Here is a 12,385-nt window from a genome sequence, read left to right as displayed (position 1 = left end):
GGAAACAGTGGATTGCCTGTTCCCGACACACCCCGATCTACGACAAGACGTGGACGCGGCGGAGTCGGACGCAGAGGAGTGGGTAATCTCGGATGACGAAGTAGTGGAAGCGGCGAAAACATTACCGAATGACAAAGCGCCAGGGCCGGATGGGGTACCCGCGAGGGTGGTGAAGGAGGCGGCGACCATAATCCCCGAGGCTTGGACCATGGTGTTGAACGAGGCGATTAAAACGGGTATATACCCCAAGATATGGAAGCAGAGCAGGCTCGTGCTGATACCTAAAAGCGGAGGGGGACACAGGCCGATATGTCTCACTGACTTTGCGGGGAAAATCGTCGAGAAGGTGCTCAAAAGGAGGTTGGAGAAGGTTGTGGAGTCTAGGCTTAGCCCGGCTCAGTATGGCTTTAGGAAGGGGAGGTCCACGATGGATGCCCTCAGAGCTATAGTGGAACAGGTGGTCCTAGCAAACGAGGGGAGTTGGAGGACGAGGGAGGTTTGCCTTGCGGCGTCCCTGGACGTGAAGAATGCCTTCAATTCAGCATCAAGGGAAGCGATTATGGAAGCTTTGGAAAACTTTGGTGTGCCGAGAAGGATCGTACGGTTGCTCAGGAGTTATTTATCGGACAGGGGCGTCACGGCAACGAAACCGTCAGGGGAAAGTTACGCAATTGTTAACAGTGCTGGAGTGCCACAGGGTTCGGTGCTAGGCCCCCTGCTGTGGACACTAATGTATGATGGAGTGCTGACAGTGCAGCTACCGACGGGAGTGAGTATCGTGGGGTTTGCCGACGATCTCACGGTGATAGTGCGAGATAGGGAGCGAGGGTGGGCGGTGTCTAAGCTAGAGGACACGATTAGGGTGGTAAGTGCGTGGTTAGAAAGAAGAAGGCTGGAATTGGTACCCAGGAAGACGAAGATCGCCCTAATGACAGGGAAGAGACGGATTCCAGAGCTAGTGGTGGAGGTGAAGGGACAGAGGCTGGCAACGGAGGCGAGAATTAAGATTCTAGGTGTGTGGATAGATAAGAACTTATCGTTTATCCCACACGTAGAGGAGGTGTGCGGGAAGGCTACGAGGAGCATGGTGGCTCTCGGCAAGATAATGTCTAACATAGGAGGGGCAAGGGCCAGCAAGAGGAAGGTGATGGCGTCTGCCGCCATATCCATACTGGGCTATGCGGTAGAGGTTTGGAGGTCCATGAAGTTGCTCCTGGAAGTTGAACCAATTGTGTCAATTTACAATGTACCTGTTAGTTTTTAGTTGGTTTTCATTAGTTCTGGCAAGAATGACGTTAGTTTCTCTTTGGTACTAATGTTATCCCAAAATCAAAATTGTCCGGGCGTGCTTCACATTTTCCGCGACATGTGCTAGAATTGTTAGTTCAGAGGTAATTTTGGATAAAGATTCGTTAGTTTATGTAAGTTTTGATTAAACCGTCGTTTGTTTTTCCTTATTTCTTGTAAAAAAAAATTTTTAATTTGTCCGGGAATACTTCACACTTCACTGGCAATTAGTTGAATTGTTAGTTTAAACACCATTTTCGATTGAATGGTGTTAGTTTCTATAAGTTTTCATAAAATCGTCGTTTGTTTTCCCTTAAATAATTGATTAATCGACCAATTTATTAAAGCGTTGTTGATATATCCGTCAAAAGTCATTTGCAATTACAGCTTGCTACGTAAGACATGGCACTCATTTACAAGATATTGTTTACACTTAGCTAATTGTTGAGTGTATGAGTAATGAGTTGATCTACAGTATCCAATAAAAATGTATAATTATCTTAAGCTTTTTCTGGATGTCATAATATGTAGAACCTTTCGCCCCTAACCAACACATAGATTTCGACACGTTTTGTACAAACGCTCCTTATTTTGTCACCAAGGAAAATTGAGTATATCTCCATTTCTAGATGGTTGATAGATGGATGTACGGGCATCATAATTACAAATTGAAACTCAGGGTAGAGCCTTCGCTACCTAATAGAGGCAAATAATCCACAATAAACATAATGAGTGAGTTTACACAACGTCAAACAATGTAAACTAGCAAAACACGCAATATGAGGCTAGGATGGATGCTCTTCTTACCGATACTTGCCTAATTGCTCGCCAACTATAGGTCTTCCGTTGGGCAAATCGTTGAAGACTTCCCATTGTCCGTTTTTTGGTACGTCTTGTGAATGCTACGTAATGACCTGGTAGGTAGGCAACGATTCCGGAAAGAATGTAATTTTTCCCAAGAATTAACATCTCCTCGGGAATATCGGTAAGCGTATATTCTATGTCACTTTCTGCCTCTAGCTCTGATACCGTTAGGTGATCGACTTTGGGGCACTAAGTATCAAAGTAAAAGTCTGCTTGTGGGTTGAATTTTGTGAAATGGATGGTGACTTATGTGAAGAAGGTGGTAGTATACGCCAATGGGTTACAGAAATACAAAAACAAATACGAGAAGAAAGCGGAAAATCATGGACGTCCAAATCCATATCTACTATTTTCCGAGACTTGCGGACCGACTTTATTAGCATATCGCATACCCCTATGGACTACTGTTCTTGTCAAATCTTTTAATTCTCCACATTTAACCGCATCAGCTGCAACAGTAGAAAGTGATTTCAATGGTAGTTGGGGAAATGTCGCTACTCTAACCTAGGTAACAATGGAAACAAGATGTACTAGACCCGAATGTAAAATACATGATACCAGAGAAGAAATGGTAGTTTTGGAAAGCAATATGAATATTCTCTTAAAAGAAGGTTTTGTTGCACTGCAAAAATCGATATTGTCATATTGTCATGCGAAAGTCAATCAACTGTTTCATGTGAGCTAGGAAATCATCTTTTCATAGTTGTCGATCACCTAACGGTACCAGAGCTAGAGGCAGAAAGTGACATAGAATATACGCTTTCCGATATTCCCGAGGAGATGTTAATTCTTGGGAAAAATTACATTCTTTCCGGAATCGTTGCCTACCTACCAGGTCATTACGTAGCATTCACAAGACTTACCAAAAAACGGACAATGGGAAGTCTTCAACGATTTGCCCAACGGAAGACCTATAGTTGGCGAGCAATTAGGCAAGTATCGGTAAGAAGAGCATCCATCCTAGCCTCATATTGCGTGTTTTGCTAGTTTACATTGTTTGACGTTGTGTAAACTCACTCATTATGTTTATTGTGGATTATTTGCCTCTATTAGGTAGCGAAGGCTCTACCCTGAGTTTCAATTTGTAATTATGATGCCCGTACATCCATCTATCAACCATCTAGAAATGGAGATATACTCAATTTTCCTTGGTGACAAAATAATAAGCGTTTGTACAAAACGTGTCGAAATCTATGTGTTGGTTAGGGGCGAGAGGTTCTACATATTATGACATCCAGAAAAAGCTTAAGATAATTATACATTTTTATTGGATACTGTAGATCAACTCATTACTCACACACTCAACAATTAGCTAAGTGTAAACAATATCTTGTAAATGAGTGCCATGTCTTACGTAGCAAGCTGTAATTGCAAATGACTTTTGATGGACGGATATATCAACAACGCTTTAATAAATTGGTCGATTAATCAATTATTTAAGGGAAAACAAACGACGATTTTATGAAAACTTATAGAAACTAACACCATTCAATCGAAAATGGTGTTTAAACTAACAATTCAACTAATTGCCAGTGAAGTGTGAAGTATTCCCGGGCAAATTAAAAATTTTTTTTTACAAGAAATAAGGAAAAACAAACGACGGTTTAATCAAAACTTACATAAACTAACGAATCTTTATCCAAAATAACCTCTGAACTAACAATTCCAGCACATGTCGCGGAAAATGTGAAGCACGCCCGGACAATTTTGATTTTGGGATAACATTAGTACCAAAGAGAAACTAACGTCATTCTTGCCAGAACTAATGAAAACCAACTAAAAACTAACAGGTACATTGTAAATTGACACAATTGGTTCAACTTCCAGGAGCAACTTCACGGACCTGAGGTTTGGCAGCCGGCACTGAGGTGGGGAACCGCTCGGACGAGGTTAGATCGGGTGCTACGGTTGGCGGCGATTCGGGTGGCGAGCGCATATAGAACGGTGCCTACGCAAGACATCATGGTAGTGTTGGGAACTATCGAGAAAAAAAAACCATCGAATAAATTACTATTTAGTAATAAGTACTATCGAATGAATTCACTATCGAATGAATTTTTTGAATAATTTTTTTCCTTTATGTGTATTACTTATACAAATACATGGATCTTATATAAATTATAAATGAACAACGTCGTGAACAACTATCGAATAAAAATGTAAATCATCGACTTTTTTCACTTTGCTTATGCCTTATAAATTTATAATGCGTATGGTATGAGTAATTACTAAGTAATTAGTAAACGACGCTTTATATTTTATGTAGGTATTATAAAATTTATAATTCCCAATCCCAAACCGTGACCATCTGGATTAAGAAATAAATAATATTTACATTTTTCAACGTAACATAAGGTATTTAGTATTTATGAACTGTGTGTGCAATTGCAAATAATTCGTTCATTGAAGACAATTCATTCGAATGAATTACTTGTCCACTATCGAATTATTCGAATGGTTTGCGACTATCGAATAGTTCGATAGTTTTCATTCGAATGCGCGCATCACTAATCATGGTAGTGGCTGGGATTCCCCCCGCGGAAGTACTCTTTAACGGCAGAGCGAACGGGTGGAGCGAGGCGAGGAGAACGGAGGAGTGGCAGTCACGTTGGCGGACGAGAGTGTCATGGACGAAGACACTGATACCGGACCTGACAGAATGGAAGGATAGAAGCCACGGGGAGGTGGATTACCACCTCACGCAGCTGTTAACGGGGCACGGCGAAAACGGGGTGTTCCTTGCCAAGATCGGCAAGAGAGTGGACGAAAGGTGCCGAGATTGCGGACAGCGAGACCATCAGGGGCACGCAGCGTTTGAGTGTCAGAGATGGGCGGCGGAGAGGGCGGTGATGGAAACCGAGGTGGGAGTGCGACTAGGGCCACACAACCTAATAAGCACGATGCTGCGAGACGAGGCGAGTTGGGGCGCGATAGCGCGGTACTGGCGGGTAGTGTGTAGTGCGAGAGAGAGGGACTCGTGGAGTAGGACATAGTGCGGGGAGAGTGACACATAAGTGTGAAAGGCAAAGACACAAGGCTTAAATCTAGGTGGCGAACAACGGCCACCGGACCATCCTCGGCCGCGAAGAATGCCAACAGGCGATACCCGGCCGAGCCACCAGGTCATAGAGAGAGGAAAGGGTTTTAGTGGGTAAACCTTCCTAGATGGAAGGGAGTCCTACACACCCCCCGCTATAGAGCCAAGCGGGGAAGCCTATAAAAGGTTTCCCGAACCTCAATAAAAAAAAAAAAAAAAAGGTTAGGTTAGGTTAGGTTAGGTTAGGTTAGTCGCAAACGGAGCTTCGTAGCGATCGGACGTGTTTGGAGCGCTCTGCGGCGTGTGGAACAGAGTGTAGTCGAGTTCTAGTGTAGGGGTTTTTTGAGTGACGTGGGCGTGCGCGCGCAAAAATTGGACGAATTTTGGTGAAAAAGCCTCTAGGGGCGCAGGGGTAAGTCCTAGAAGTAAGGGACATAGTTAGTGGAGACGGTAGCACAAATACGCACATTTTGACACCTCACACGAGGGGGTGGAGTGGTCCCTTCTGCGGACGCTAGGGGTGCGCCACGTGCTTTTCGGTGGCGGAAGGGGTGGTGCTACGTCGACGGGACTAGTGCCAAATTACAGAGGAGGTTACGGAATATAGGTGGAGGTGTGTCCCAATCAAATTGGACCGAGCGTACGGTAGCGGGAGCACTATCTGTTTATTGAAAACAAACACTGATAGGGCTGTATTAGCGCCGGGGGTTGTAGTAGCAAGTGCGGACAAGGAAAAACGCGGTCAGAGTATAAATACGCGTCGTTTGACACCTCACACGAGGGGGTGGAGTAGTCCCTTCCGCGGACATATATAATTTAATACCCCCATTCAATAACCTACACATACACGCCACTGCAAACAACATAACCACACTTTAACACTTTATAACCACACTTTACACAACGTTGCTACTAGTTTATCTTCTATGTAAGTTGGATAATTTAATTATTTATTTATATAATATTGGTTGTTTGTGATGTTTCAATTCTACTAATGTTTTTATCATTCAATAGAGTCATTCCATTTCCACTTTCGTCAGTAACACGCAACGCACTTCATGACATGTATAAATACGCTGCCTTTTAAACCTTGACGGTAAGCACAAGTATAAGATTATGTTGTTTATATAATACAGAATATATTTATAGCTAGGCCTGATGATGGCAATGTTTGCCGAAATCGATAGCCATAGAGAAAAAATTATAATATAAACGTTACTAAACTTCATTATATTTTACTCTATTCATAACGTTTATCAAAAATGGAGACGTACATCAAAAATATCAACAAACTGGAGACATCCGGATTACTCCTGCAGCTAAAATATATTCTACAAAAACGACACAAAAACACCCAACATCTACAGTTTCTGTATAACGCCAAAAAACATGAAGTCACCCCCAATTTCTTAAGAATCAACCTGCCGAAACGATACACCCTACAAGAAACAAAAGGCATCCATAAGAAACTTCTACAACATGAAATAAAAAAACAACACTATAACAAAACCATGATCAACTCCAAATTAAAATACCTACACCGAACGTTACTACAAAAACTACACTACATTGAATATGAGACAGTATATCTACAGTTAGAAGAAGAAATTACAAACAGCAACTACGAATTAGACCAAAAGAGACTAAAGAAATTAAACAAACTCATCGAAATAAAAAACCAAACTCAGCAACAACCATACAACTCCAAGACGACACACCAAGAAAGAAAAATACTCCCACTTAGTAAACGATCAAAGAAGGACATTACAACACCAACAGATCAACACACAGGTTTACAAGACACGACATACAGGATTCAAGAACCACAAGCCACCGCAGTCAACACAAAGAAATCAACTATACACCACCCTCATCACACTGCTTCTTACACAAAAACCACAAGCCATCACTCTCAAGAAAATGAAAACAACTATACTTCAACCACAACACACAGCTTCCCACCAAGATTCACGAATTTATCAACGTTAAAACTTAATAACGAAGAAACACAGCTACTTAATTTAGGACATAAATACGCACCTCAGTCTAGTACATACTCACCTTATCTCACGGCCATCGATATAGAATATCAACTATATAATAATCCATCAATGCATTATATCAAAAAAGAAATAGGAGAAATCATCAACCGCAATCAGGTTAGTAAAAATGAAAAATCACACAACCATACAAATTATAGATCCAAAAAGATACAACAGACCCTAAAGAAATTAAAAAATAAAATTAATACCCAGAACATAATAGTCACCGCTGCAGATAAAAATGCTGGGCTAGTACTGATAAACAAAAACGACTACATTAACAAAACGACACAATTTTTTACAGAAAATAACATCACTATCTTAAAAAGAAACCCCTTCAACAAATACAACACCACAACAAACAAGATTCTCAACAATACAATAGACACCCTACAAAAATTCACTAACACCACTTTTCTAATCCACAAATTAAAAAATAAAAATCCCAAAACACCACAACTCTATAGCCTTATAAAATTACACAAACCCACCAAACCAATTCGGCCTATTACAGCGTCGACAAACTCACCAACACACTACATAGCCAAATTCTTAAACAACATAATTACCCAGAAACTCAAATACAAATCCCCGTTTTCAATTAAAAACTCCCTAGAACTCATCAACAATATAAACAAACTTGACCTACATCACACACAGTTCACTTTAGTTTCCTTCGACATAGTCAACCTCTATACTAACATACCTAAAACAGAAACACTACACCTACTGAGTGACATATTATACAACAACGACGACTTCAGACATAATTACAAACTCGACCCATTAGACATAGACAACCTACTGACACTATTCAAACATACAACAAATCTAGACTTTTTTATATTTAACAACGAATATTACAAAATGACAGACGGGCTCCCTATGGGTTCCCCCATTAGCGGATTATTAGCCAATATATACATCGACAATCTAGAGAAGAAAATCAGCGAACTTTTAGAATTCAATCACGTCGCCCTATGGAACCGCTATGTAGACGACATTCTTTGTATCTGGACCGGAGATCCACAAAATCTAGTCAATTTTTACAATAACATCAATAGTCTATCAAAAATAAAATTTACTATAGAAACAGAAGACAACAATCAAATTAACTTCCTAGACCTCACAATACATAACAACACAGACAATATTACTTTCAACATTTTCCGCAAACCCACCACCACAGACATAATAATACCGGCACACTCATATCATTCACATAACATAAAAACTGCAGCCTTTAATTTTCTGTTTAATAGACTGCTTACTATACCACTCAACAAAGAACAATACGATGCAGAACTAAATACAATCTTTCAAATAGGCATTAATAACCAATACTCTTCACAATACATACCTACACAATATATATCATAAAAATAAACAAAAACACATCACCAATACAATATACCCACATTACAAAACCAACAATAAATATATATCAATAGAATACCATCAACACATACATTACAAACTAAAAAACGCATTAAAGTCACACAATTTAAACCTCACAACAAGATCGCACCCTACGTTACAAAAAAAAAATACTCAAAAACACAATGACACAAGAACCACACCATCAACAATCAGGCATATATCAAATAAATTGTTCACAATGCAACCGCATATACATTGGCATGACCACGCGTAATATACAAATCAGATTCAATGAACACAAGAAAAATAAACCTCACTCCGCTATAGGCACACACATACAAAATACAAATCACGACATCAACATTAACAACACTAAATTATTACACAAATGCAACAATTACCATAAACTCACCATACTAGAACACTTCGAAATACAAAAAGCACTCAGAAACACCCACACAATCACCACCAACGAAATCACAGAATTCAACACATCACACATATATAATTTAATACCCCCATTCAATAACCTACACATACACGCCACTGCAAACAACATAACCACACTTTAACACTTTATAACCACACTTTACACAACGTTGCTACTAGTTTATCTTCTATGTAAGTTGGATAATTTAATTATTTATTTATATAATATTGGTTGTTTGTGATGTTTCAATTCTACTAATGTTTTTATCATTCAATAGAGTCATTCCATTTCCACTTTCGTCAGTAACACGCAACGCACTTCATGACATGTATAAATACGCTGCCCTTTAAAACCTTGACGGTAAGCACAAGTATAAGATTATGTTGTTTATATAATACAGAATATATTTATAGCTAGGCCTGATGATGGCAATGTTTGCCGAAATCGATAGCCATAGAGAAAAAATTATAATATAAACGTTACTAAACTTCATTATATTTTACTCTATTCATAACGTTTATCAAAAATGGAGACGTACATCAAAAATACTAACAAAACCTTTAAAAGAAATAATTATAATTTTTCTATGGCCCGTCCCAGTCTCCGGCACGACGAAAATCTTGATGTTAACCTTTAATTTTAGAAATTCAGCATCCCTCACCGCCAATTAGTTAGCACCTGATGTAATTCTGGATACGAAATAGAAAATTTGATTGACGGAGTCATTGTTATCGTAAAGAGAGTTGTCTCCAGCATAATATTTTGTATGAACAACGTCCCCCGCAAAAGAAACGTCTTGTATGAGGTACCGCTATTTTATTTATGTAAAATTAAAGGTCTAAATCTTTAAGAAAAGCATCGTGCATTGATTGATGTATAAAAAAACCTTTGGACGCCCTTAAAAAGATGAACCCAAGCCTTTTTTATATTTTCCTTTTAGAAAACTTGGGTCACCCTGTATGTGTGAATTTTAATTTTCTTTGAGCGTTAAATTTGGTTGTTGCTTGAGATTAAACGCAATTTCGATCATATTAGTTCAATGTTTTGCATTAGAATATTGGATGTTTAATATTTGTTTAAATAATCGCCTTTTAATTTTTCTTGCTCAGTTAAGGAACATTAGAATTAATTAGGCGAGTGTCTAATTAAAGTTATCTCTTGTAAATCTGGTCGTTGCGATAAGAAGTTTCGTTATCGCTGCGTAAGCTAATTAAGTTTAGATAAGCGGGTGTTTTTTGGCCAACGTAAACACAGATGGCAACGCATGTTGTATTTCCCATTCATCCTCTCTCGTATTTTTCTATTTACTATTTCCTCTCCTCTCCATTTGTTCGAAATTTGAGTCTTTATTGTACTTTTAATCCAACTTACATAAACTTGATTTGAAATGTCAGGTGTTAGCACACCTTACGTGTGTAAACCACTAATAAGCGCCGCCCGCACACCGTCCTTTATCTCAAAAACCGTTGAGTATATAGAAAAATGTTTGGGGTTAAAGGTGTAGATAATTTTATTCCCTACACTTTTTATAATAAGTACAAATGGCATTAAAACCATAGGAAACGAGATATTTGCAAAAAAAAAAAAAACGATTTTTGAGACCTTGACCTTGAATATCTTAGACGCGGACACGAGATTTTATGTGACTTTTGAGACAACTTCCAGAATGACAAAATAAAGGTTTACAGAAATTTACAGCTTATTATCTCTCATTCCGAGGTTGGCCTTATTTTTTGCCTTAAATGACTGGACTACAAATAGAAGCCAGATTAGGAAGATCAGGGCCAACTATAACCTGCACAACATTGGGCTTGGAGGATGGCCCACGTGCATGGTTCTGTGGCAACGGGAGATGAAAGTTTCTGTCAAACACGCATTAGAGTACCTAATAAACAATTATATCGAGTAATTGCACAAAAAGGCAGTTCAATCAGGGCCGTATTACCAATTAGGCACACTATAGGCAGGTGTCTAGGGCCCGGGAAGGATGGGGGCCCGGAAAAATTAAGGACACGTAACGTAACGTGTGGGATTTTAAAGTACACAACACAACAATTTTACACTATAATAGGTAGGGGTAGGTACAGGTACTTTTTGCTTTATTTCTTTACATTAAAAATTTGCACTATATTTATATACCTACTATTTTAAATAATGACTAGAGTGCGAATAAAAATGCATTTATTTTTATAAAATAAGCGCTTATTATTATATGCGTCAAAACGGGCAAAAAAAGGCAATGTAAGCAAACAAATGCACAATCAACCATCCACAGAAAAAAACCTTTATTCCTCAATGATTATGATGAAACTAACTCTAATTAGGTATCGGAAAAACAATTAACAATTATGTATTTCTCCAAATTTGCAATTAAAAAATGTTGCCTTCGGTCCGATAAAATATTTTTATAGACGAATAGACATAGATGTCTTTCACTTTTGGCATATTTTTGACCCGGTTAATTGAATTAATATTTAGAAGGAGCTACGAACGGTTTAACGTATATGCGAAAAAGTAGGTACCTACACAACTGTGCTGGAACACGAGTTATTATAATTTATGAAAAGGGGCCCGAAAATTTCATTGTGCCTAGGGCCCGGACAAACCTTAAAGGCTGATTCTCACTATACATAACGTTTCCGTACCATATCCTTTCCATAACCATTCTATTCCGTAAATTATTATAGGCTACGAAATTGACCTTTAAGTGATATGTGCGTAAGACATTCAGTCGCGCGCTAATGACATTCGCCTTCCATATGTGAACGGAAAGGAGAATGTGTATTAGCGCGCGGCTAAATGTCTTAACGCACATATCACTTAAAGGTCAATTTCATAGGTATAATAATTTACGGAATGGTTATGGAAAGGATATGGTATGGAAACGTTATGTATAGTGAGAAATCGGCCTTAATTCGGCCCTGAGTTCAATCTTTGAATATAAAATTAGGAAGAAGTCTAGCCTAATGGGAACTTGTGGTTCCGTGACAATCGGGGGAGAGGCTCCCACTTTTATAATAATATAATCGGTTTTAGAGCGAATTTATGCTCCCAATTGCGTTTGCACTGAAGATTTCAATACTGTAATCTTTTGTTGGTACGTATAATAGTCGCGCGCACTTTAAATGAAAACGCTGCCGATACCAATTGGGATACACAAAATTTTGTAGAACAAAAATTAGAGACAATTAAATGTACTACAAAAAAGTCCGCGACGGCATATATCTATCTTTAATCGTTTAGCCATATCAATCATTTAAAGTTGCGCATCTTGATTGCGTGGGCATTCATAGTATCTTTGATTGCTTATCACATATTAAGGGTTGAAGATACATATATGCCATC

At 38.8% G+C, this 12,385-nt stretch overlaps 1 protein-coding gene across 10 annotated transcripts; it reads left to right on the top strand.

Annotated features, from left to right (window-relative positions):
* Nucleotides 1-5,999: 5,999 nt before the first annotated feature.
* Nucleotides 6,000-11,723, top strand: LOC116180675. Of its 10 annotated transcripts, none has more exons than XR_004147156.1 (4): nt 6,000-6,284; nt 6,338-9,231; nt 9,318-9,400; nt 9,684-11,723. XR_004147156.1 is itself a non-coding variant. In XM_031500785.1 (4 exons), the coding sequence occupies exons 2-3, from the start codon at nt 6,451-6,453 to the stop codon at nt 9,363-9,365; spliced, it is 945 nt and encodes a 314-aa protein (XP_031356645.1). In that variant the 5' UTR covers nt 6,000-6,284; nt 6,338-6,450; the 3' UTR covers nt 9,366-9,400; nt 9,684-11,723. The 10 variants fall into 10 exon arrangements, 6 of the variants coding, with proteins under 6 accessions (XP_031356645.1, XP_031356644.1, XP_031356646.1 ...); XM_031500785.1 differs by having other exon boundaries at nt 6,338-7,347; XM_031500784.1 differs by having other exon boundaries at nt 6,338-7,347; nt 9,454-9,757.
* Nucleotides 11,724-12,385: the final 662 nt, after the last annotated feature.

The sequence above is a fragment of the Photinus pyralis genome, unplaced genomic scaffold (assembly GCF_008802855.1).
Source record: "Photinus pyralis isolate 1611_PpyrPB1 unplaced genomic scaffold, Ppyr1.3 Ppyr1.4_LG9, whole genome shotgun sequence".
In the NCBI taxonomy this organism is placed as follows: Eukaryota; Metazoa; Arthropoda; class Insecta; order Coleoptera; family Lampyridae; genus Photinus; species Photinus pyralis.
Note: the sequence above shows the minus strand (reverse complement) of the source record. Positions and strands in the feature narration are given on the sequence as shown.

Coding starts and splice junctions, on each gene's coding strand:
- LOC116180675 (XM_031500782.1), top strand. CDS start 6,451: ATGGAGACGTACATCAAAAATATCAACAAACTGGAGACATCCGGATTA.